The 27,910-nt window shown below is 40.4% G+C and overlaps 1 protein-coding gene across 1 annotated transcript in view; it reads right to left on the bottom strand.

Annotated features, from left to right (window-relative positions):
- Window positions 1-27,910, bottom strand: part of BRIP1 (BRCA1 interacting helicase 1) — a 208,413-nt gene that overhangs the window by 62,700 nt on the left and 117,803 nt on the right. Inside the window, 2 exon segments of the mRNA XM_062174775.1 lie at window positions 19,405-19,526; window positions 21,226-21,385. Of these exon segments, the coding sequence (XP_062030759.1) occupies window positions 19,405-19,526; window positions 21,226-21,385 (282 nt within the window).

Genomic DNA, 27,910 nt, shown 5'->3' with positions numbered 1-27,910 from the left:
ACTATTGGCTTTAAAAATTCCAGTACAGTCATCATCTGATAATATTTTGACATTTGGAAGCACTGGTTTCATGTGGTTAAATGTGCACTCTATTTTGTCAATCTTGTCATCCTTTGGAGCAAGCACCCTATCTTTTGCTGTGGCTTACAAAATGCCAACAACATGTGAAAACTTATCAAATTATACAAGTGTGTTTGTGATCAAATCAATAGCAAATGTAAGAAAAGTGAAATACACTGTAAGGGAAAAACAAGGTGAAGAGGCAACCAATAGAATGGGAAACAATATCTGCAAAGTATAAAACTGATAAAAGATTAACACCAGAATGAATAAAGAGCTCAAGAACTCAACAACAAAACAGTCAAGAAATGGGCAAAAGACGTGAACAGGAGTTTTTCAAAGGATGAAAATCAAATGGCTAACAGACACATGAAAAGATGATCAGGATCACTAGCCATTAGGGAAATGCAAATAAAAACTGCTATGAGGTGAAACATCACCCCAGTTATTACAGCTACCATCCAAAAATCAAAACCAATAAATGCTGGTGAGGATGTGGGGGAAAAGGTACCTTAATACACTGTTGGTGGGAATGTAAACTTGTACAACCATTATGGAAGACAGTATGAAGATTCCTCAGAAATCTTTAAATAGATGTAACATATGATCCAGCCATTCCACTCCTGGCAATTTACCCCAACAAAATGAAATCAGCATATAAAAGAGTTATCTGTACTTCCTTGTTTATTGAAGCTAAGATACGGTCCATCAACTGATGATTGAATAAAGATGTGGTATATGTACACTGTGGAACACTACTAAGCAATACAAAATAATAAAATCTACCTTTTGCAATAAAATGGATACAACTGTAAACAAATATACTTAGTGAAAATCATGTCTCTGACATGTGGCAGTAAATAAAGAATAAAAAAAGGTATAAAAATGAAACAGCTTGTGATATGATTGTTGTTTTAAGCCTCTGTTTATACTCCTGTGGAACTGTGGTCTTTATACGTTTTACTTGTTGAATATTATGGTCAGTGATGAATTAAGCCTGTGATTACAAGTGGATTGAAATTATGTCTTTACAAAAAAAGAAAAAACTAAAGAAAAAAAAAGGAAGAGGGAAGGAAGGGGATTGAGAACAGTGAGAGGGAAGTATGGTTATGTTCTTAGAACTATACCTATGAAATATGTAAAATTTGTTCTCCTTATATTAATAAAAATTAAAAAAGAAAACAGAAATGGTTTTTTAAAAAATTTATTTGAAAAACAGACTGACAGAGCAATCTTCTAACCTCAAATGGCTGTAATACCAGAGGCTGGGCCTGCCTAAAGCCAGGAACCAGGAACTCCATCTCTTGTCTCCTACATGAGCCACAGGGATCAAAGTGTTTGGTCCACTGCTTCTTTCTCAGGTACATTAGCAGGAATTGGATGGGAGGCAGAGCAGCCAGGACTTGAACCAGCATTCCGATATGGAGCCGGTGTCACAAGCGGTGGCTTAATCCATTGTGCCACAACACTGGCTTGATCCTAGATGCCTGTATTTTTCAATCATGAATACAATTTTTAATGAATTGGTTAAGGGGATAGCATTGAAGCACAGCAGGTTGAGCTCCTGCTTGTGATACCAGCAGCCAATATCCCATTGCTGGTTTGAGTCTCTGCTTCTGATCTAGCTTCCTGCTTATGCACCTGGGAAGGCAGCAGAGGAAGGTCCAAGTACTTGAGCCCTTGCCACTATGTGGAAGGCCAGGATTGAGTTCCTAACTCCTAGCTTCAGACTGGTCAAGATCTGGCTGTTGTGGCCAACTGAGGAGCATACCAGTGGACAGAAGATCTTCCTTCCTTTCTAACTGCCTTTCAAATAAATAAATCTTGAATTTGTTAAGATTTTTACAATTTTAAATTTTTAAAATTAAGATAATATACTCAAGTAGTTTAGTACATTAAGAGTTAAAGGAAGTCTTTTTTTTAAATGAAGAAATCACAATGGTTACTATATGCTAATATTAAAATACGCATTCAGATCATTATCTGAATTTTAAGCACTTTACAAATAAAATCGATTTTGGTAACTCAACATACTACATTCCTAAAAAAAAAGACAATTTAGTAAATTATTTTAATCATCGTAAGAGCATTTCTGAAAATTATAAAAATCTAACATACACTTTAACATTTTTAACAGTTTTTCAAATAAATCTTTAAAACAGAGTTACACAGAGAGAGAAGGAGAGTGAGAACGAGAGCAAGAGGTCTTCCATCCGCTGGTTCACTACCCAATTAGCCACAAACAGCCAGATCTGCGCTGATCCAAAGCCAGGAACTTCTGGGTTTCCAATGCCGGTGCAGGGGCCTGAGGACTTGGGCCATCTTCTACTGCTTTCCCAGGCCATAGTAGAGACAAGGATCAGAAGTGGAGCAGCCGGGACCTGAACCAGCGCCCATATGGGATGTCAGCTCCGTAGGCAGTGGCTTTGCCTGCTAGGCCACAGTGCCAGCCCCAACATTTTTAAAGTATAAACATTTTTAGCTACATGTCATGGTTTTATGAATTTTTTCCTTGGAGGAATAAAGGTACAATATCTATGGAAGGAGAATATTTTCATATACTAATAAATGATACTAAAGAATAAAAGTGAAATGCAATTTTCTTTTTTTGACAGGCAGAGTTTGACAGTGAGAGAGAGACAGAGAGAAAGGTCTTCCTTCTGTTGCTTCACCCCCTAAATGGCCACTATGGCCGGCGGTCCGAAGCCAGGAACCAGGTGCTTCCTCCTGGTCTTTCACGCAAGTGCAGGGCCCAAGCACTTGGGCCATCTTCCACTGCCTTCCTGGGCCACAGCAGAGAGCAGGACTGGAAGAGGAGCAACTGGGTCAGAATCCGGCGCCCCAACCGGGACTAGAACCCGGGGTGCCAGCACCGCAGGCAGAGGATTAGCCAAGTGAGCCGTGGTGCCGGCTGTGAAATGAAATTTTAAAATCTATCTTGGGGCTGGTGCTGTGGTGAAATGCTTAAGCTGCCACCTGTGATTCTGGCATCCCATCTGGGTGCCAGTTCATGTTCTGGCTGCTCAACTTCCCACCCAGCTCCCTGCTAATGCACCTGAGAAAGCAGTGAAAGATGGCTCAGGTGTTTTGGTCCCTGCATCCACAGGGAAGACCCAAATGGACCTTCTGACTTCTGCCTTTGGCCTGGCCCAGCCCTGGCCATGGTAGCCATTTCAAGAGTGAACCAGCAGATGGAAGATCGATCTCTGTCTCTCCCTCCCTCCCTCTCTAACTCTGCCTTTCAAATAAATAAAATAAATATTTAAAAAGAAGTTTTAAAAAAAATCTAAGTATTGGCCAGCGCCACAGCTCACTAGGCTAATCCTCTGCCTGCGGCTCCAGTACCCTGGGTTCTAGTCCCGGTTGGGGCACTGGATTCTGTCCCAGTTGCTCCTCTTCCAGTTCAGCTCTCTGCTGTGGCCCGGGAGTACAGTGGAGGATGACCCAGGTCCTTGGGCCCTGCACTTGCATGGGAGACCAGGAGAAGCACCTGACTCCTGGCTTTGGATCAGCATAGCGCACTGGCCGCAATGTGCTGGCCATAGCAGCGATTTGGCTGGTTAACCAACAGGAAAAGGAAGACCTTCTCTCTGTCTCTCTCTAATTCTGCTTGTCAAAAAAATAAAAATAAAAAAAAAACTAAGTATCTTATCATGTTGTCACAAACCATGTCTATGTCACCAATTTGAATTGAGGATGCCTGAATTATAAAATCGAATTGAAGGCTTTTGTGGTTGTTAGATCATACTAATTGCCTAAAGGATTTGCTTTAGATACCTATGAAAAGGCAGCCTTGTTATACTGTGACTTAATTATATTAAAAGAAAACAATTTTTCTTTAGTTATACTTTCCCTAAACATCTAATCATATAAAAACCTTGATTCACTCTCATGCCCCTCAAATACTTTGGTGCACAGAAAGTTTTCTTTTTAACTATTATACGATTAAGTAGGTCCTTATAGAATGATCAGAAGCATCTGGGAAAGGTGGGAGTTAAAAAAAAAAAATCCTCACTGGGGAAGTTTGTTTAATGCTTGCCCTTCAGGGTAGCCCTTTATCAACATTTCATAGTGGGTTTCTTTATTTTCAGGTCCCTGAGGTATGTGTAATAAATTATGACTTGAACTAAACAAGTCACACTTGGCTCCAGAATGAAATTTTCCTACCTCTACTTTCTAGTCCCCAAGGTGGGAAGAGGAAATCCTGGTCACAGCCAAAAAAGTCATATTTTTGGCTCTAACATACATTTTCCTGCGTCTCTAAAAGCCAAACTCTGCTATTGAGACGGCAAAGTCTTAGGTTAGTATTTTAAACTGTATTTCTAAACTTTTACTTCCATAATATTTCTCAAATTGAAGAAAAAAATGTAATATCATAAAATTAAAGTCACTGCCTTCTTTTTCCCAGATTGCTTTTCTGACTCAGGCACTGACCTCAATCTTATAAATATGAATTCAAATGAAATAAAGAAAATAATGCAGAAACAGGCTGTTTCATTTCTGAAAGGCAGACATTTAAAATTTTCTTTTGTGAGTCATTTCTTATTCCTGCATGACAAACTTGAGTATTAATAGAAAAGCAAACTATCAAGTTCTAATTTAAGGGGCAGAAATTTGAAGCAGTTTTAGTTTTAGGAGAGTCATTTATAGAAATAACTTTAGCTTCTCATCTCATTTTACAGAGGACAACAGCATGGCAGACACACCCCAAAGTGACACGCAGACACTCACATATTAATAATTTTCTCCCTTTTGAGTGAGAGAATATGCCACAGACTTTGGCAAGCGTTATGGGCTAATCACTTCATTGATTAAATTACATTAAATGGCAAAGCTGATGAGAAGTTGCTCCTGTGAGCATATTAAATTCTACAAGACTCTGAATTTTCTGATTGGAGTATCCTGTTGGTCTTGAATAAGTAAACACTGTCATACTGTGAAAAGGCTACATGGCAATAACTTTGAATAGTTTCCATAAGCCATGAGTACCCCCAGGCTGGTTTAAAAATTACTGTCTTACTCCTACAATCACAAGGAACTGAATTATGTCGATAACCTGAATGAAATTGGAAGAGGATGCCATACTTGAGATGAGAATAACCCACAACTTCTTTATAGCCTTCTGCACTCTGCTAAGCCATGCCCAGGCTGCTTACCCATGGCAACTATCAGATGTATACTATTTCAAAATACTATATGATAATGTGTTAGAAAACTAGTATAAAGAGTAACAATCAATATTACAGCCCCACATTTATTATGTTCCACCACATGTTAAAGTACATGATGCTACCGGAAATTAAGCTATTCCTTAGTGATTTAAAATAATACATTGTATTTCGTCCCTATGAATCATATTAGTGTTTACCACCACCATGTTATCATCTAAGGATTTTTTATTATTCTCATGTCTTAAAGTTCGTAGAAATAGAAGACTGCTGTTTTTTAAAAACAAAGCCAAGTAAAATTTTCAAAAACCTTCATTTACTCACTAATTAAAACAGCATTTTAATTGTAGATACAAAAGATGCTTAAGAGACTGTCCCCATCTTCAAGGTATACCAACAGATTATAAAATATAGCAGGAGGACTAGTGCTGTGGCACAGTGATTAAAGCCGCTGCCTATGGTTCCAGCATCTCATATGAACACCAGTTCAAGTCCTGGCTCCTCCACTTCTGATTCAGCTCCCTGTTAATGCATCTGGGAAAGCAGCATAAGATGGCCCAAGCACTTAGACCCCTGCCACGCATGTGGGCGACCAGCATGGAGTTCATGACTCCTGGCTTTGGCTTTGCCCAGTTCTTACCATTGGCACCATTTTGGGAGTGAACCAGGCAGAAGGAAGCACTCTTTCTCTGCCTCTTCTTTAACCCTGACTTTCAAATGAATAGATAAATCTCTATAAAAAGCCAACTTTTTAAAAAAAAAATTATTTGAAAGGAAGCATTAGAGAGAGAGAGATCTTCCATCTACTGGTTCACTCGAACCAGTGCCCATACTGGCACTACAGGCCAGGACTTTAATCTATTGCACCACAGCACTGGTTCCCCACCACCACCCTCTTTTTAAAAAGCTAATATTTTTGTAGTTTCAATTTCTTTTTTTAAAAGATTTATTTATTTATTTGAAAGTCAGAGTGGAGAGGGGGAGGGGGAAGGGGAGAAGGAGAGGAAGAGGGAGAGGTCTTCCATCCAATGATTCACTTCCCAAATGAATGCAACAGCTGGAGCTGTGCTGATCTGAAGCCAGGAGCCAGGTGCTTCCTCCTGGTCTCCCACATGGGTCAAAGGGCCCAAGGACTTGGGCCATCTTCTACTGTTTTCCCAGGCCATAGCAGAGAGCTGGATCAGAATCGAAGCAGCCAGGTCTCAAACCGGCGCCCTGAAGCCAGTGCTTCAGGCCATGGTTTTAACCCTCTGCACCACAGCGCTGGCCCCTGCACTTTCAATTTCTAATTCCTCATTTCCTATATGATTTAAAAGGCAAATGCATACAACAGTAACTACATATTATGTTAATGGGGACACAATGTATAAGATGCAATCAGTGACAATAAAAAAGCAGGGAGGAAGGGAAATTAAGATGTTAGGTATAATTCCTAACATAAACACTAAAAAGTAGCTTAAAACTGCATATAGGGTAGTTTCCAAATGGCAGGAGTAGGGAGGGAGCTTACTGCCCAGGAAAATATAGTTTAAAAAAAAGTGGAGAGATCATAGTCTCAGGGAAGAGTTAGGGAGAAAAGAGCAGAGCAAACTCTACCAATATTAGAGGGACGCAGTGGACCTACATGGAGGGCGTGGGCACCCATGACTCTGGACTCCATCATCCAAGAGTTTATGCACCAGTGTTGGAAAGTGAGCTGAGACCAGACCCCAGCTGCCCAAGCCCCTGGCAAAAAAGCTGCAGGAAGGCTGGCGCCGCGGCGCACTAGGCTAATCCTCTGCCTTGCAGCGCCGGCACACCGGGTTCTAGTCCCTGTCGGGGCGCCGGTTCTGTCCCAGCTGCCCCTCTTCCAGGCCAGCTCTCTGCTGTGGCCAGGGAGTGCAGTGGAGGATGGCTCAAGTGCTTGGGCCCTGCACCCCATGGGAGACCAGGATAGGCACTTGGCTCCTGCCATCGGATCAGCGCGGTGCGCCGGCCGCAGCACGCCAACCGCGGCGGCCATTGGAGGGTGAACCAGCGGCAAAACGAAGACCTTTCTCTCTGTTTCTCTCTCTCACTGTCCACTCTGCCTGTCAAAATAAAATAAAATAAAATAAAATAAAATAAAATAAAATAAAATGCTGCAGGAAGAGCCTAGAGGGAACCTAACTTGGAGCCCCATGGGGAAAGTGTACCAGCCAAACTAGAGGAGGAAAAAAAGGATGAGACAGACATGTTTCTCTATTCCAAATCACTTTACAATGGTGTCCTGTAAGAAATCAATACAGTGGGCATCATTTTGGATATACATAACAGCTATGCCAGCTCACTCTGTGCCTGGCAACCAGCCAAATGGAGACTACTGACTCTGGTGGGGAGAACTAACAGAGGGCTAGGAGCCTGTGACAGTGTGAGGTTTCTGTACCAGGACTGTGGAAAAAATACAAAAACTGAAGGTATGTTGGAGAACTTATGGTGTGGCTGAGACTTTGAGCAGTCGCAATGGGAGACTACACAAGCTCAGGCGGTCCGGGTTACCCAGTAAGAGACACTGCTGGGGAATCTGAACTTAAATTGAGGACTGCACAGATCTTCTGTGTGGTCCTTGGGACACTGCAGATGAATATTATACCCACTGGGGCTAGTGCTCAGGCACTGGTCTCCATTGAGATGAGCTTGGCTGAGAAGAATAAATTTCCATTCTGATTAAAAAAGGAAAGAGAGAGAGAGATTTACCATGCCAAGCCTGGTTGTGTCTCCTTAGGCACACCCTTAACGAGCTTCCTAGCCGCTCCTACCATACGCCTCTAGGTATTCCCTGAACGCAGACATTCCCCTTATCTACAGAGTCATAGTACAAAGATAAAAGCTGCAATAGCAAAAAAAAAAGAAAGAAAGAAAGAAAAGAAATGAAACCAATGAACCAATGAGTATCTCCACAAAGGCTGAACAACAAACACACCAATTCAAGAAACAATAAGGAAGACAACATGAAGCCCCCCAAAAATACAACAATACTAGATTGTGGAGATGATGAGATAGAAGAAATGTAAGAAATGGAATTCAAAAAATTGATCATAAGATTACATGGAAGTAATCAGAAACAAATGGATGGACAACTGAAATCCGTATAGGACATGGAAGAAAATTTCTTCATGAAACTGAGATCTTAAAGAGAAATCAAAATGAAATGAAGAATTCAAAAGAACAAATAAAAAATGCAGTGGAGAGCCTTAACAACAGAATCGGGAAAGCAGAAGAAAGAATATCGGGCGCAGAAGACAAAGCACAGAAAAGTATACAGTCAAACCAAAGACAAGAGAAAGAAATTAGAAAATGAAAAAACACTGTTGAGAATCTGCAGGATACTATTAAAAGACCAACATATGGGTTCTAAGAGTTCCTGAGGGCATGAAGAGAGAGAAAGAATTGGAAGGCCTTGTTAGTGAAATAATAGCAGAAAACTTCCCTGGTTTGGAGAAAGAAAGGGACATCCAAGTATAGGAAGCACACAGAACCAAACCCAAAACTAGTAGGAGAAAAGAAATAATAAAATTAGAGAAGAAATCAACAAAATTGAAGCCAAAAGAAATGACAAAAGATCAGCAAAATGAAGAGCTGGTTTTTTTTTTTTTTTAAATAAACAAAATTGACACACCTTTGGCCCAACTAACCAAAAAAGGAGAGAGAAGATTCAAATTAATAAAATTAGATGAAAAAGGAAATGTAACAACAAACACCACAGGAATAAAAAGAATCATCAGAAAGTACTACAAAGAGCTGTATGCCAACAAACTGGGAAACCTAGAAGAAATGGACAGATACAAGGAAGACATGGAAAACCTAAAACAGACCTATTAACAAGAAGAAAATTGAATCAGTAATAAAGGCCCTCCCAACAAGGAAAAGCCAAGGACCAGATGGCTTCACAGCTGATTTTACCAGACAGTTAAAGAAGAACTAACTCCACTTCTACTCAAATTATTCAAAACAATTGAAAGAGAGGGAATCCTCCTAAGTTCTTTCCTATGAAGCCAGCATCACCATAATTCTTAAACCTGAAAAAAGATGCAACAGAGAAAGAGAACTACAGACCAATTTCCCTGATGAACACAGGTGCAAAAATCCTCAACAAAATTCTAACCAATCAAATCCACCAACATATCAAAAAGATCATCCACCCAGACCAAATGAGATTTATCCCTGGTATGAAGAGATGGTTCAACATTCACAAAGCAATCAATGTGATATACCACATTAACAAACTGCAGAAGAAAAACTATATGAGTATCTCAATAGATGCAGAGAAAGCATTTGATAAAATACAACACCCTTTCATGATGAAAACTCTAAGCAAATTGGGTATAGAAGGAACATTCCTCAACATAATCAAGGCAATTTATGACAAACCCATGGCCAGTATCATATTGAATGGGGAAAAGTTGGAATCATTCCCACTGATACCTGGTACCATACAGGGATGCCCACTCTCACCACTGCTATTCAATAGAGTCCTGGAAGTTTTAGCCATAGCCCAAATGGAGGAGGTCCTAAGATGGTGGAGTAGGGAGGAAGCTTACTGCTCTAGCCCAGGAGAAGATAGTTTTTTTTTAAAAAAGTGGAGATAGTGTAGTCTCAGGGAAGAGTTAGGGAAAAAAACAACAGAGGAAACTCTATTGAAATTAGAGGGACACAGTAGATCTATGTGGAGGGTGTGGGCACCCATGGCTCAGGACTCCAGCCGAGAACCTATGCAGCAGCACTGGAAAGTGAGGTGAGACGAGACCACAGGAGCCCACGCCACTGGCGAAAAAGTGGCAGGAAGGGCCTAGAGAAAACGAGGCTTGAAGCTCCATAGAGGAAAGTGCACCAGCCTAACCAGAGGAGAGGGAAAAAAAAAAGGACAGTATGGACACGTTTCTCTCTCTCTGATCACCTCACAAAGGCGTAAAAGCTGATAGAGCAGACACCATTTTGAACATACTTAACAGCTGCACCAGCTCGTGTCTGAAATGCCCACTCTCACCATTGCTATTCAATATAATACTGTAAGTTTTAGCAAAAGCCTTTAGGCAAGAAAAAGCAATCAAAGGGATACAAATTGGGAAAGTCAAACTATCCCTATTTGCAGAAAATATGATTCTGTATTTAGGGGATCCAAAGAACTCCACTAAGAGACTACTGGAACTCACAGAAGAGTTTGGTAAAGTAGCAGGATATAAAGTCAATACACAAAAATCAACAGCCTTTGTATACACAGACAATGCCAAGGCTGAGAAAGAACTTCTAAGATCAATCCCATTCACAATAGCTACAAAAAAAAAATCAAATAACTTGGAATAAATTAACCAAGGATGTCAAAGATCTCTACGATGAGAATTACAAAATATTAAAGAAAGAAATAGAGGAAGATACAAAAAAATGGAAAAATCTTTCATGTTCATGGATTGTAAGGATCAATTATGATCAAATTGTCCATTCTTCCTAAAGCAATTTACAGATTCAATGCAATATCAATCAAAGTACCAAAGACATTCTTCTTAAATCTAGAAAAAATGATGGTGAAATTCATATGGAAACACGAGAACCTGAATAGCTAAAGCAATCCTTTTTTTAAAAAAAATATTTTTATTTATTTGACAGGTAGAGTTACAGATAGTGAGAGAGAGAGAGGGTAGACAGAAAGGTCTTCCTTCCACTGGTTTACTCCCCAAATGGCTGCCAATTGCTGGAGCTATGCTGATCCGAATAAAGGAGCCAGGTGCCTCCTCCTGGTCTCCCATGATGGGTGCAGGGCCCAAGCACTTGGGCCATCCCCCACTGCCCTCCCGGGCCACAGTAGAGAGCTGCACTGGAAGAGAAGCAGCCGGGACTAGAACCCGGCGCCGATATGGGATACTGGCGCTTCAGGCGGAGGATTAAACTAGTGCGCCATGGAGCCAGCCCCAAGGTAAAGCAATCTTATACAACAAAAACAAAGCTGGAGGCATCACAATACCAGATTTCAAGACATACTACAGGGCAATTATAATCCAAACAGCATGGTACTAGTACAGAAACAGATAGACCAGTGGAGCAGAATAGAAACACTAGAAATCCATCCAAACATCTACAACCAACTTATATTTGATCAAAGAGCTAAAACCAATTCCTGGAGCAAGGACAGTCTCTTCAACAAATGGTGCTGGGAAAACTGTATTTCAATATGCAGAAGTATGAAGGAGGACCCCTATCTTACACCTTACACAAAAATCCACTTAATATGGATTAAAGATCTAACTCTACAACTCAACACCATCAAATTATTAGAAAATATTGGAGAAACTGCAAGACATTGGCACAGGCAAAGACTTCTTGGAAAAGACCCCAGAGGCACAGGCAGCCAAAGCCAAAATTAAGAACTGGGATTACATCAAATTGAGAAGTTTCTGTACTGCGAAAGAAACAGTCAGGAAAGTGAAGAGGCAACCAACAGAATGGGAGAAAATATTTGCAAACTATGCAACTGACAAAGGATTAATAACCAGAATCTACAAAGAGATCAAGAAACTCCACAACAATAAAAAACAACCCAGTTAAAAGATGAACAAAGGGCTTAAACAGACATTTTTCAAAAGAGGAAATCCAAGCAGCCAACAGACACATGAAAAAATGCTCAGAATCACTAGCCATCAGGGAAATGCAAATCAAAACTACAATGAGGTTTCACTTCACCCTGGTTAGAATGGCTTTCATACACAAATCAATGCACAACAGATGCTGGCGAAGATGTATGGAAAAAAGCACACTAATCCACTGTTGGTGGGAATGGTGGGAACACAAACTGGTAAAGCCACTATGGAAGACAGTTTGAAGATACCTCAGGAATCTGATTATAATCCTACTATACAACCCAGCCATCCCACTCCTTTCAATTTACCCAAGGGAAATGAAATTGGCAAATAAAAGACTATCTGCACCTCCTAGTTTATTGCAGCTCAGTTCACAATAGCTAAGACATGGAATCAATCTAAATGCCCATCAACAGAATACTGGATAAAGAAATTATGGGATATGTATCTATGAAATACTACAAAGCGGTAAAAACAAAAACAAACAAAATCGGGTCATTTGCAACAAAATGGATGAATCTGGGAAACATCATACACAGTGAAATAAGCCAGTCCCAAAGGGACAAATATCATATGTTCTCCCTGAACTGTGACAACTAATAGAGCACCTAAAAGGAAACCCATAGAAGTGAAACTGTCATGAGAAGCAATGACTTGATCAGCCCTTGTCTTGACTATCGAGGAACACTTTATTATTTTATTTTTTCATTATTTCCTTTTTCTACTTAATACCACTGGTTGAAGTCCTTACTTAGCACAGAATTATTCATAGGTGTTTAAATCCAATTGAAAACAAATCCCAGTAAAAAAAATAAGAGTGGGAATAAGAAAGAGAGGAGATGCACAGTTTGGTACACATTCCCATGGACTTAGCCCTAAGGATAAAGCTAAAACCTTGCCATGGGACTCCATATCCCATTAAGCTGGGTGGTACTAATGCCATCTTCCATGTTAAAGTGATCATTTTAAGTGTGTAACTTATCAATATAGATAGGAATAAGTGTTAAAGGGATCACATGTCCGGTAATAACAATAGATAGAATTAAAAAGGAGAGAATGATCCAACATGGGAAGCAGGACACACAACAGACTCATAGAATAACAAATGCCCTAAATAGCACTCTGACCTCAGAATCAGCCCTTAAGGCATTCAAATTTGGCTGAAAAGCCCATGAGAGCATTTCAGACATGGAAAGCCAAGACACTATGGCAAAAAATGATCTACATGAAGGATCTCTGTGAGTGAGATCCCACTGGAAAGAAAGGGCCATCATGGCAGGCACTGTAGCTCAATAGGCTAATCCTCTGCCTGCAGCGCCAGCACACTGGGTTCTAGTCCCGGACAGGGCGCCGGATTCTGTCTGGTTTACCCCTCTTCCAGTCCAGCTCTCTGCTGTGGCCCGGGAGTGCAGTGGAGGATGGCCCAAGTTCTTGGGCACCCGCACCCGCATGGGAGACTAGGAGAAGCACCTGGCTCTTGGCTTCGGATCAGTGCAGTGTGCCGGCCACAGTGCACCGGCCCCAGCGGCTGTTGGAGGGTGAACCAACAGTAAAGGAAGACCAAAAAAAAAAAAGAAGGGGCCATCAAAGAAGGAGGGAAGGAGGTGCTTCCACTTTGCTTATGGCCCTTTCTAAATATTGAGGGAACTTTTGACTCAAAAGGCTTCCATAGCCTTGTCAGCCCATGACAAGAGCCTTGGATGATCACTGATGTCATAAATAAGAGTGTCAATTGTTAAATCAACAACAGAAGTCACCGTGCACTTACCCCCCAGGTAAAACTTGTCTTCAAACAGTATGTAACACTTTGTGTGTCAGTGTAGGTGCAAACTGTTGAAATCTTTACTTAGTATAGAGTTGGTCTTCTGTATATAAAGTTAATTAAAAATGAATCTTAATGAGGAATGGGATGGAAGAGGGAATGGGAGGTGGGACAGGAGTGGGAGTGGGGGTGGGAGGGCAGGTATGAGGGGAAGAACTGCTATATTCCTAAAGCTATACCTATGAAATTTGTATTTATTCAATAAAAGCTAAAAAATGCATATAAAAGGGGAAATTTTAAAATGCTAAAATAAAGGTTAGGCATCTTATCATTCAAAAAGTTTTTGATTACAGAGCACTTCATTCAGATTTCAAATTTTCAGATTAGGGATGCTAACCAGTGAAGTCTGTGCCAATAATTTGAAATCTGAAACACTTCTGGTTCTGAATATTTTGGATAAAGGGCATTCAAACTGCAGTGCATTACAGTAGTTAAATACAAAAACAATAATGAAGAAATGGAGGAATAAAATGTACATGATACACAGAAAACAGTTAAATGGCAGAAGTCCTTCCCCATCAGTAGTAAATGTAAATGGATTAAACTTTTCAACTGAAAGGCAGAGACTGGCAGAATGGATTAAATAAAACAAAAGAAAACAAAACATGGTCCAACTATATGCTGTCTAGAAGACACTTTGTACATATGGAAGTTGTACCCTTACTTTAAATTATTTTGAAAAATTACAAATGCATCAAATACCTAAAATACAGAGTTAAAATTGTAAAACCCCTCAAAGAAAATGTTAAGAAAATTTGCATGACCTTGGATTGACCAATGACTTCCTTAATATGATTCTAAAAACACAGGCAACAAACAAAAACATAAGAAATTTTTCTATTTCTTGTATATCCCAGAGGTGCACAAATAATTGTTTTCAATAACTTATTTGATCATTTATGAATAGCAACTACCTTCTACTATATTCTAGTCATTTCCAAGCAACAAAAGGATTTCTTAATTATAAAACTGGATGCTACACAGTTAAAGCTTATAAACATCAGTCTTATAAATGGAAAACCTACAGATATCCTTTAGATATGAAAAATAATGCTGAGGGATCCTGCCTAGAGTCATATTTCTAAGTCCTCTGCCATGTGTGGTACACAATAATCCCTTCACGGGCCAGTTTTGTGGCACAGCAGGTTAAGCTGCCTCTTATAGCGCTGCCATCCTGGATGGGGCCAATTCCAATTGCTCCATTTCCAATCCAGCTCCCTGCTAATGCACCTGGGAAGCAGTGAAAGATGGCCCAAGTCTTTGGGCCCTTGTATTCACATGGGAGATTCCTAGCTTCAGCATGGCCCAGCCCTGGCCATTGCGACCATTTGGGGAGTAAATCAGCGGATGGAAGACTTCTCTCTCTCTGCTTTTGCCTCTCCCTAGCTCCACCTTTCATATAATTAAATCTTCTTTTTTTTTTGAAATATTAATGTTTATTTTATTTTATTTATTTTTGACAGGCAGAGTGGAGAATGAGAGAGAGACAGAAAGGTCTTTCTTTTTCCTTTGGTTCACCCCCCAATGGCTGCTGCAGCCGGTGCACTGTGCTGATCCGAAGCCAGGAGCCAGGTGCTTCTCCTGGTCTCCCATGCGGGTGCAGGGCCCAAGCACTTGGGTCATCCTCCACTGCCTTCCTGGGCCACAGCAGAGAGCTGGACTGGAAGAGGAGCAACCAGGACAGAATCCAGTGCCCCGACCGGGACTAGAACCTGGTGTGCCAGCACCGCAGGCAGAGGATTAGCCTAGTGAGCCGCAGCACCGGCCATAAATCAATCTTTAAAGAAAAAAAACGGGCCAGCACTATGATGCAGCAGGTTAAAGCCCTGGCCTGAAGCGCCAGTATCCCACATGGTCGCCGGTTCTAGTCCCAGAGGCTCCTCTTCTGATCCAGCTCTCTGCTATGGCCTAGGATAGCAGTGGAAGATGGCCAAATCCTTTGGCCCCTGTACCCACATGAGAGACTCTGAAGAAGCTCCTGGCTCCTGGCTTCGGATTGGCACTGCTCCGGCTGTTGTGGCCATCTGGAGAGTGAACCAGTGGATGGAAGACCTCTCTCTCTGTCTCTGCCTCTCTGTAACTCTTTCAAATAAATCTTAAAAAAAAGAAAGAAAATATTCCCTTCAGCAGTGGTTGTCTGATGTGGTTAAGATGACGCTTGGGAGGTATCATTTCATAATGATGTGCCAGGGTTCAAGTTCCAGCTCCACTCCCAATTCCAGCTTCCTGCTAATGTGCCTTCTGGGAGGAAGCATGTAATAGCCCAAGTAGTTGTATCTCTGTCACCTATGTAGGAAACCCAGATTGAGTTCCTAGCTACTGGCATTAGACTAACCCAGTCCTGGATGTTGCAGGCATTTGGGGTGAACCAGCATTTGGGAAATCTTTTTTTTTTTTGAAAAGATTTATTTATTTATTTGAAAGGCAGAGTTACAGAAAGGTGGGGGGGGAGGGAAAGAGGTCGATCTTCTATCCACTGGTTCACTCCCCAAATGCCTGCAAGAGACGGAGCTGGGCCAATCCAAAGCCAGGAGGCAGGAGATTCCTCTGGGTCTCCCACGCGGATGCAGGGGACCATGAACTTGGGCCATCTTCCACTGCTTTCCCAGGCCACAGCAGAGAGCTGGATTGAAAGCAAAGCAGCCAGAACTCAAACCAGCACCCATATGGGATGCCAGCACTGCAGGCGATGGGCGGCCTTACCTACTCTGCCCCCGGAAATCTTTCAAAATTGTTAGGATTGTACATGTGAAATACCATGGGCATTGGCTAGTATTTGACAAGTGCTTCACAGTCAAACTTGCCCTTTTGTGTCTCTGCCACTGCAGTAGTAACATGTCTTGGCTAAACTGCTGGTTTGTTAAGGATGAGATACAGGTAGAGCAGAGCTGAGCCCAAACTCAGCCAACTAGAGCAGGGTTACTGAGCCCGGTGAAATCAACAGGGCTGCCTAATTAAGTCCAAGATCATATGCTGCCCAGTCACTCTATAGTATGATTTTTTTAAAGTTAGTGTTGATTGACTGGCAGAATGAACGAGAGAGAGAAACAAAGATAGCTTTCATTCACTGGTTCACTTTCCAAATGCCTGCAAAAGCTAAGGCTGGGTTAGTCAGAAGCCAGGAGACAGGAACAACACCTGAGACCTAGTACCTGGGTCTGCCTTCCCAGGTCCATTTAGTAGGAAGCTGGAACAAAGTGAAGGAGCCATGACTAGAAACGGGCTTCTGATATGGGATGTGGGCACTTCCAGGTGGTAATTTAACCTTCTGTGCCATAATACCTGCCCCCACTCTCAATAGATTGTTGCTTTTAAGTTATTAGGTTTTAGAACTGTTGGCCATTTGGGGGGTGAACCAACAGAAGGAAGACCTCTCTCTCACTGTCTATAACACTCTCTCTCTCTCTCTCTCTCTCTCTCTCTCACTGTCTAACTCTTGGGTCCACTCTAGTTTCCCCTCTTGGGAACAACTCCACCCAAAACTCATGGATGCTTCTGTTACTTTGTTGTTTTATGACTGCAGTTACTGGTATTCAGATAAACTGACAAGTAGGGTCACGACTAAGGAAAGCCACACCAGGACTCTTTTTGCACAAAAGGCAAATGTTGCCTAGGAAAAAAATTTATCCTGAAGAAAGAAAGCATTAGGAGCCCAGATTGGTATAATAATAATGCCTAGAATCACAGCTGCTGGGGCAAAAATGGAGAAAGTGGAGGGTAAACAAAGTGCTTTCTCAAATTTTTAGATTTTAATAATTTTTGAAAAGACAACAAAATCTAATAAATGCCTGTATTCTCACTGTGTTTCCTTAAGCTTGTTTTTCATTCAAAGTTTTAAGAAAAGTTAAAAGTCCCTTTTAATAACTAGTCCCCTTATTAATCCTGTTTCTTCTCTTCATATATAATCAATATCATGAATTTTATGTGACTTCTTTCAAGCCTTGCTACCTTCTAAATGTAACATTGAGTAAACCTAGTATTAGCTGGAAAGTTTATCTACTTTTCTAGCTCCCAAGAACTAACATGTAGCTCCAAGAAGGAGAGGGGATATAAGCAAAAATTTAAATACGAGTTTTAGGGGGAAATTTACATACAAGATGTTGAAAGAACATGTAAGGAGGGGGCTGGTGCTGTGACCTAGCGGGAAAAGCCGCTGCCTACAATGCCGGCATCCCATATGGACGCCAGTTCGAGACCCAGCTGCTCCACTTTGATCCAGCTCTCTGCTATGGCCTGGGAAAGCAGTGGAAGATGGTCCAAGTCCTTGGGCCCCTGAACCCATGTGGGAGACTCAGAGGAAGCTCCTGGCTTCGGATTGGCACAGCTCTGGCTGTTGCAGCCACTCTTCTTTGTGTAACTCTGACTTTCAAATAAATAAATAAATTTTTTTAAAGAAATATGTAAGGAAAGGAAAGGGATTTTCTCCATTTTAACAAAGCAACATTAGTGTAATGTAGGGCCAGGGTAAAATGATAAGACATCAAAAGGAGACAGTAGCAATGCCATGAAAATTGGTAGACTGAAAAGGATAGTGGAAGCCACCAAAGTCAGTGGAGGTGGAAATGAGTTTGAGTCCTCAGGTTTATCACCCTCCTGAAGGACTTGCAGCAGTATTGAAGAGGTCCGGAAGTTTTGGAGGGTAGGGGAATACTATTTATTATTGGTATCAGTAATAAATAATAAATTGGTATCAATAACTAAATACTGCTTTGGTCTAAGTAAATGAAAACAATTAAATAACTCAGAGTGCCTATAAAATATTAATACTAAACAAAGTATCTATCCTACTGTGAGAACTCCTGCTCTGGTATGAGACCGTAACTGGTTATACTTTGGGAAGAGGTATATGAATCATATTCAGTTTATCACTTCAGTGACCAGAAAACCTCAAGTTTTAAACTAAGACTAATTCAAATGCCTGTTAGAAGTAAAAGAAAAATTCTCCTTGATGGAAGATAACATCACATTAGGTTTCAAATTAATACAATAATTTTTCAAGCATAATTTTTAGCAAATAGCAATGAGACAGACAAGTTTTCTGAATAAATGGTTTGTAAATGAATCTCCCACTTTAAGTAAACTGAGTAAAATAGAGTGAATGCTTTTATGGAAAAGAACACTAAGGCATTTCTGGCAATAAGGTGAATTCTTTAGATGAACTCCATATGTCCATCTCTCTTCCTGGGTATAATATGCTGACAACAGCAAATAGCACTGACTTATGGTAGTGTACAGTGATTCTGCTGCACTGAGGTAAAAGAGGTTGGGATTTGGAACAGTTAAAACCATGAAATCTGCAGAGCAGGGCATTGGAGAGCAAGGGAACAGAGATAAGAAAGAACCCTAGAATTCCCTGGGGACTCTTCAAAATTTAGGAAGAGCTTAATAAATCACAAATTCTGGGCTTCACCACCAGTGTCTCTCATTAATCTGAATGGAGCCTGACAATCTGTTTTTCTATGAACTTCTCAAATCGCACCTTGAAAATCACTCTTGTTTAGCAAAAGACAGTGTAAGTTACATCTACATACTCAAACCTTTCTTAGGAGGAGGGAGGGAGGAAATGAATATCACTATATTTTAGAATTGTATCTATTAACTATATAGACTTATAAAAACTAAACTAATTTTTTAAAAAGAAAAAACCTGACTCATTGATTTATCAAGGAATAAAATTATTTAGATATAATAATAATGTGTAATTAACTTTAGACAACACCAATTAACCTCTATAACAGTAAAACATAAGGCTTTAATGGCATACCTGTAGATCTTTCACATTTGGAAAGGGAATTCCTATTGTTATGACAGCACGGGCATTGTCATCTGAGAAATCCAGACCCTCACTCACTTTACCACGACAAACTGCTACCAGGAGGGCTCCATCTGAGGCAACAAAAAATAAACATTTCAAAAAAACATACTCAAAGTTTTTATAAGATGCTTATTCCTCTCATTTTGAAAAGACGGATTATTACGTAATTATAGTAGCAAATTTAAAATAATAAAAATGACACTATGAGATAAAGTTTTGAAAGTTCATTATCTCTCAGTAAATACAGCAAATAAAATATTTAGAAGCAATATGACAATAAAGCAGTTTTCAAACTGCAGCTCCCAGATAATTTATATAGTAAAAATACAAATGAATGTAACTTGCATATCAACTGAGCATGGACGAACCAACAGTTTTACGTTATAAACACTATAGTTACAATCATTATTGTTACTACCAGAAAGTAACATTCTCAGAAAAATTTAAATAATTCTAATTTGTACTATGTATTGGATTAAATCACTATAACATTGAAAATTATTTGAAACATATACACAGAATAGTATAAAAAGTCTAAAATATGTGAAATCTGTAACCTTTATAAAAATAACTAAAAATTTTTTTAAAGTCTTATAAAAACACAATGACAATTAGTTACTGTGTATTATTGCACTGCTCATAAACTACTACTATTAGTGTTTCACATGAATCTATGGGCATTCTCTAACCTAGAAATTGAGTCTTCACTTATGTTTTGAAAACTCAAGTTTACCTAATGAATAAAAGTACAGAATATATTATCTGCATCAAAATGTAGATTTCATTTGACTAGCAAGGAAGATATTTATACTTATCCTAGCTGCCTTCTTACACAAAATAATTCAGGAAGTATAATTTATGAATGCATGCTGGTTTTGGTTTTTGTTTTTTGTTTTTTGGTTTTTTTTTGGTCAGGCAGAGTTAGACAGTGAGAGAGACAGACAGAGAGAGAGTTATAGACAGTGAGAGAGAGGTCTTCCTTCCGTTGGTTCACTCCCCAGATGGTCGCTACAGCCGGCACTGCGCGGATCCGAAGCCAAGAGCCAGGTGCTTCTCCTGGTCTCCCACGCAGGTGCAGGGCCCAAGGACTTGGGCCATCCTCCACTGCTTTCCCAGACCATAGCAGAGAGCTGGACTGGAAGAGGAGCGACCGAGACAGAATCCGGTGCCCCTACCAGGACTAGAACCCGGGGTGCTGGCGCCACAGGCGGAGGATTAGCCTAGTGTCGGCCTGCATGCTGGTTCTTTTGTTTGTTTGTTTGTTTTTTGACAGGCAGAGTTAGAGAGTGAGAGAGAGAGACAGAGAGAAAGGTCTTCCTTTACCATTGGTTCACCCCCCAAATGGCCGCTACGGCCGGCGTTGCGCCGATCCAAAGCCTGGAGCCAGGTGCTTCCTCCCGGTCTCCCATGTGGTGCAGGGCCCAAGCACTTGGGCCATCCTTCACTGCCTTCCCAGGCCTCAGCAGAGAGCTGGACTGGAAGAGGAGCAATCAGGACAGAATCCAGTGCCCCGACCGGGACTAGAACCTGGGGTGCAGGCACCGCATGCTGTTTCTTAAGTTGAATTGTTATATCCAAGTGAAAAATACTACAGGAGGACAATTACAAATAGTTTTTTTATCCAACCTACCTTCTCTTTAGCCAGAAATATAAACTAATTTTTCTCTTAAGTGCAATTCATTTAAAATGTAACATAAATAAAATTCTAATAGCACCAAACTCTTATTCTATGATAAAATTTTCACTAACTCTGAAATAGCTTCTAATTACCTTTTCCTCCTTTGTACTTGATTGCATCATAATACACCTGTAGTAATTCATCAAAATCAGTTTTCTCTCCACCTTGTGGTTCTACAATGACTGTCTTCACCAACTCCAGATTATGCCATAAACCAGTGTATAGCCAACGTTCTTTTAATTTTTCTAATAGCTAAAAAAAGAAAAAAATAAAATGTTTTCTGTGTCCAGCTAAGTAAACTTACATTTGTTTAAAGCTAATGTACCTCTAATGTGACTATGGCATGTGTATTAACCTTTATATTTCCTCATCTATAAAATGAGAGAAACACTAACATCATATAGAAATGTCACTGGATTAAATTCATGAACAGATTAAAAGAAATACATAATAAGAGCTAAATAAATGTTAGCTGCTGCTGTTATTACTATTACTGCCAACACTATTGCTACTGTTATTGCTACCTTGGTGATTTCAAAAGCAGGGGGGAAAACAACTCTGTCAAAGCAAATGCATTTTATTTTTTCTTGGTAAATCTAAGGTGAAGTTTCTTAATGAAAGAGTCCAAAATGAAGCTTCTTTGGCCGGCGCCATGGCTCAATAGGCTAATCTTCCGCCTACGGCGCCCACACCCCGGGTTCTAGTCCCGGTTGGGGTGCTGGATTCTGTCCCGGTTGCTCCTCTTCCAGTCCAGCTCTCTGCTGTGGCCCTGGAGGGTAGTGGAGGATGGCCCAAGTGCTTGGGCCCTGCACCCGCATGGGAGACCAGGAGAAGCACCTGGCTCTTGGCTTCAGATCAGCGCAGTGCGTCAGCTGCAGCGGCCATTGGGGGGTGAACCAACGGTAAAGGAAGACCTTTCTCCCTGTCTCTCTCTCTCACTGTCCACTCTGCCTGTCAAAAAAAAAAAAAAAAAAAAGAAGAAGAAGAAGAAGAAGCTTCTTTAAGATCATTTTCTAGGGGCCAGTGCTGTGGTACAGCAGGTTAAGCTGCTGCCTGAAGCACCAGCATCCTATATGGGCACAAGTTCATTACCCGGGAGCTCCATTTATGATCCAGCTCCCTGCTAATGGCCTGGGAAAAGCAGCAGAAATGGCCAAAGTACTAGAGCCTCTGCAACCCAGCTCCAGATAAAGTTGCCTTATCCAGCAATGGCCATTGCAGCCATCTGGGGAGTGAACCAGCGGGTTGAAAATAACTCCCACTCTCTGTAATTCTGACCTTCAAATAAATAAATAAATAAATCTTTTTTATAAAAAGATCCGTTTCTAAATGCATAGGTGGCTAAGCACATTCTTTGAGACTGTGCTCTGTCATGACTAAAACTGATAAAGAGGCTCAGATACCTTGTAAATTATAGAAAATATGTGCTTACAAATAGGACACGCCTAGAAATAGCCAAAGGTGAGATTACAAAATGAATTTGAACAAATTTCAAACAATCTTAAACACACAAGAATGTGCACTATCAGATTAAATGTAAATAATACAGTCAGTCAAAAAAATCTAACAATAACACACATATTCTTAAAAAATGTGAATTAGGAAAACAGTAGAAGTCATGAAATCTTTGATACAAATAAGAAAAGCACTATATAAAAATATGTGGGATGCAGCAAAGTAATAATTTGAAACACACTGAGACCTTGGAATACATTTAAAAACTGTAAAAGAGAGATCAGCACCGTGGCGCAGAGGGTTAACACCCTGGCCTGAAGCGCCAGCATCCCATATGGGCGCCAGTTCAGGGCCCGGCTGCTCCGCTTCCGATCCAGCTCTTGGCTGTGGCCTGGGAAGGCAGTAGAGGATGGTCCAAGTTCTTGGCACCCACACCCACGTGGGAGACCCGGAGAAGGCTCCTGGCTCCTGGCCAAGGATGCTCTCTCTGCATGTAAATCTGACTTTCAAATAAATAAATCTTTAAAACCTTTATAGGTTTTAAAGCTAGAAAATAAATACAGCAAATGCAAAGTAAATATAAATTAAAGGATTTAATTTATTAAATTATTATAAATTTAATATTAATTTATTAATATAAATTAATAGCCAAAGACAAAAGTAAAAGAAATTACGATGGTTCAAACTTATTCATTTTACCCACTTGTTCTATGCCATGAATTTTATGCAATAAAGAGCAGTTATTTCAATGGCGGAAACTACAAACAAACCACTCAACATTCTCCAGGAAACAGAAACTAACCAATTTTTATAAGATGGGTTGTTTTCTCTGAGTCTTACCTTTATCTTTTACAAATAGAGCTCCTTAAGAGCATAAAACAAATTTTACATTACTAATTAGCAAAATAGTTCACTGCTATACTTTAAGTCATCAGAGTTCTCTTATCAATAAAAATTGAAATATACCATAAAAAACAGGTTTTTAAAAAATTAGGACTATCATTGATCTAAGTTTTGTTCCAATCTGGGTGGCTTATAAATGAGCTATTAAAGTTTCCTTTTAACCTGCCCTGGAGTCGAAGGATGCCCAGGTCAGAGCCACAGATCTTACTGGCTCTAAGCTGAAAAGCCCTTCACTCAGCCCAACTTCCAAAGTGACCACTGCAGCTGAGGGGATGGTCAAGTAGGGTCAGCAACATTGCAGGCAGAACTGTAAATTTCTTGTTAGTGATGCCACCTGCCTTTACCTGGCCAGCTCTCCTCCCAGGCCAGCCAAGTAATGAAAGTCAACAGAGTGCCTTCCCCTAGGAGGTTCACACCTCCCTTAGGATATACCCCATGTGAAGAGATAGATAGGTCTGGGCCTCTTAACTTACAAGGCCTAAAGCCCAACAGATTATTATCAAGCCCCTTCTGTCAGGTTCTATTTGCCTCTCAATCAGAAAACTTAATTGTAACTTAGACAGCACCTTTCTTAGCTCCTCTAATAATGACTCTGTCCTTTGTTCTAGACCCTGTCTAGCGCACTTGGGCCTCATTCCTTTGTAATCATAACCTCTACTCTACCACCAATGGCTCTACTCCCAACCTGTGTGTACTGATGGTCCTCTTCCCCACTTAATGCTGTATAATTGTTCAGACCTGGTTAATGCCACTCTTAGGATCATTGGTTACTATCTTCACCCTGTCTTTTATGACCTTGTCTAAATATGATCAGAGTCGGCGAACTTGGAAGGCTTCCATAGCCTTGGCAACTCATGACGAGAGCCTAGGGTGGTTACTGGTGCCATAAACTAGAGTGTCAATTTGTTGGGTCCACAACAGGAATCACTGTGTACTTGCTCCTCATGTGGGATCTCTGTCCTTAATGTGCTGTACATTGTGATTTAATGCTATAACTAGTACTCAAAGAGTATGTTTCACTTTGTGTTTCTATGTGGGTGCAAACTGTTGAAATCTTTACTTAATATATACTAAATTGATCTTCTGTATATAAAGAGAATTGAAAATGAATCTTGATGTGAATGGAAGGGGAGAAGGGAGCGGGAGGGGGAGGGTTGCGGGTGGGAAGGAAGTTATGGGAGGGGGAAGCCATTGTAATCCATAAGCTGTACATTGGAAATTTATATTCATTAAATAAAAGTTAAAAAACATAAAAAAATAAAGTTTCCTTTTATAATACACACTGTCTCTGAATCAAATTTCTCACCACTGCTTACGAAGTTTTCAAAAATTTGAAAATATTCAGAGTAACTGTATATGGGAGTCATTACTGGGTCTTCCACTAGAAAGAAAAAATGGCTCAAAAGTCAATAATGGAGGCCAGCGCTGTGGCTCACTTGGTTAATCCTCCACCTGCGGCGCCAGCATCCCATATGGGCGCCGGGTTCTAGTCCCAGTTGCTCCTCTTCCAGTCCAGCTCTATGCTATGGCCTGGGAAAGCAGTGGAGGATGGTCCAAGCCCTTTGGCCCTGCAGCCACTCAGGAGATGCAGAGGAAGTTCCCAGCTTCGGATAGGCACAACTCCAGTCATTGCAGCCATCTGGGGAATGAACCAGTGGACTGAAGACTCCCCCCCCCCCCCCCCCCCCGCGCCTCTCTTTAACTCTTTGATATAAATTAATAAAACTTAAAAAAAACTAAAAATAAATTAAAAAAACTAATGGGATACAGCAAAAGCAGTGTTAAGAGGAAAGTTTATAGCAATAGGTGCCTACCTCAAGAAATTGGAAAGGCACCAAATAAATAAGCATCAATACATCTCAAGAATCTAGAAATAAAACAGAAAACCAAGCCCAAAACTAGTAGGAGAAAAGAAATAATAAAATTTGAGAAGAAATCAACAAAATTGAAACAACAAAAATATTACAAATGATCAACAAAATGAAAAGCTGTGTTTTTTTTTGAAAAAAAAAAAAAATAAACAAAATTGACACACCACTGGACAAACCAACCAAAAAGTGGAAAGATGAAAACAGAAATTTAACAACAGACACCACAGAAATAAAAATAATTATAAGAAATTACTACATAGAGCTGTATACCAACAAACTGGGAAACCTAGAAGAAATGGATAGATTTCTGGACACATACAACCCATCTAAACTGAGCCATGAAGACATAGAAAACGTAAACAGATCCATAACCAAATCAGAAATTGAATCAGTAATAATGACCCTCCCAACAAAGAAAATCCTAGAATCAATGGCTTCACTGCTGAGTTCTACCAGACATTTAAAGAACTAACTCCAATTCTTCTCAAGCTATTCAAAGCAATTGAAAGAGAGGGAATCCTCCCAAATTCTTTCTATGTAGCCAGCATCACACTAATTTCCAAAGCTGAAAAAGATGCAATTGAGAAAGAGAACTACAGACTGACTTTCCTGATGAACACAGACGCAAAAATTCTTGCATTGTATTTTTTTTTTTTTGACAGGCAGAGTTAGACAGTGAGAAAGAGAGACAGAGAGAAAGGTCTTCCTTCCGTTGGTTCACTCCTCAAATGGCTGCCACGGCCGGCACTGCCGATCCGCAGCCAGGAGCCAGGTGCTTCCTCCTGGTCTCCCATGAGGGTGCAGGGCCCAAGCACTTGGGCCATCCTTCACTGCCTTCCTGGGCCACAGCAGAGAGCTGGAATGGAAGAGGAGTAACCGGGACTAGAACCCAGCAGCCATATGGGATGCCGGCACGGCTGTCAGGGGATTAACCAAGTGAGCCATGGCACCGGCCGCAATGCAAAAATCCTTAACAAAATTCTAGCCAACTGAGTCCAACAACACAACAGAAAGATCATTCACAGGGACCAAGTGGGATTTATCCTTGGTATGCAGGGATGGTTCAACATTTGCAAATCAATCAATGTGATACTTCACATAAACAAACTGCAGAAGATAAACAATATGATTATCTCAATAGATGTAGAGAAAGCATTTGATAAAATACAACACCCTTTCATGATGAAAACTAAGCAAAATGGGTATAGAAGGACATTCCTCAACACAATCAAGGCAATCTAAAACAAACCCACATCAATGCCCTATTGAATGGGGAAAAGTCAGAAGTATTCCCACTGAGATCCAGGACCCGACAAGGATGGCCACTCTTACCACTGCTATTCAATATAGTCTTTGATGTTTTAGCCAGAGTCATTAGGCAAAAAAAAGAAATCAGAGGGATACAAATTGGGAAGGAGAAAGTCAAACTATCCCTATTTGCAGGTGATATTATTCTATATATAGGGAACCCAAAAGATTCAACTAAGAGACTACCGGAACTCACAGAGGATTTGGTAAAGTAACAGGATATAAAATCAGTGCACAAAACTCAACAGCCTTTGTATACAAAGACAATGCCAAGGCTGAGAAAGAACTTCTAAGAACAATCCCACCACAATAGCTAACAAAAAAAAAAAAATAGAAAGAAAGAAATACCTTAGAATAAATGTAACCAAGGATGTCAAAGATCTCTACAATGAGAATTACAAAACATTAAAGAAAGAAATAGAAGAAGAAACCAAAAAATGGAAAAATCTTCCATGCTCATGGATTGGAAGAATCAATATCATCAAAATGTCCATTCTTCCAAAAGCAATTTACAGATTCAATGAAATAACAATCAAAATACCAAGGCCATTCTTCTCAGATATAAAAAAAATGATGCTGAAATTCATACGAAATAAGCCAGTCCCAAAGGGACAAATACCATATGTTCTCCCTGACCTGTGACAATTGAAGTTAAAAGGCAATTTGTGATAATGAAATTGACACTTGGAGAAGCAATGACTTGAATAGCCCCTTTCTTGACTGCTGAGGAACAGTTTTTTTCATACTTGTTGAAGCCTTTACTTAACATAAACACATGTGTTTAAACATATGTGTTAAACATGTGTGAAACATGTGTTCATATTTGTTGAAGTCTTTACTTAACACAGAGTTAAACATATGTGTATAAAGTAAATTGAAAATAGATCTCAGTAGGCCGGCGCCACGGCTCACTTGGCTAATCCTCTGCCTGCGGCACCAACACCCCAGGTTCTAGTCCCGGTTGGGGTGCCGGATTCTGTCACAGTTGCTCCTCTTCCAGTCCAGCTCTCTGCTGTGGCCCAGGATGGCAGTGGAGGATGGCCCAATTGTTTGGGCCTTGCACCCACATGGGAGACCAGGAGGAAGCACCTGACTCCTAGCTTCGGATTGGCACAGCACGCCAGCCATAGCAGCCATTTGGGGAGTGAACCAACGGAAGGAAGACCTTTCTCTCTGTCTCTCTCTCACTAACTCTGCCTGTCCAAAAAAAAAAAAAAGAAAGAAAAGAAAAGAAAAGAAA

This window comes from Lepus europaeus, chromosome 18 (genome assembly GCF_033115175.1).
Source record: "Lepus europaeus isolate LE1 chromosome 18, mLepTim1.pri, whole genome shotgun sequence".
Classification (NCBI taxonomy): Eukaryota; Metazoa; Chordata; class Mammalia; order Lagomorpha; family Leporidae; genus Lepus; species Lepus europaeus.
The sequence above is the reverse complement of the archived record's forward strand: the minus strand, read 5'-3'. Positions and strand labels throughout refer to the sequence as shown.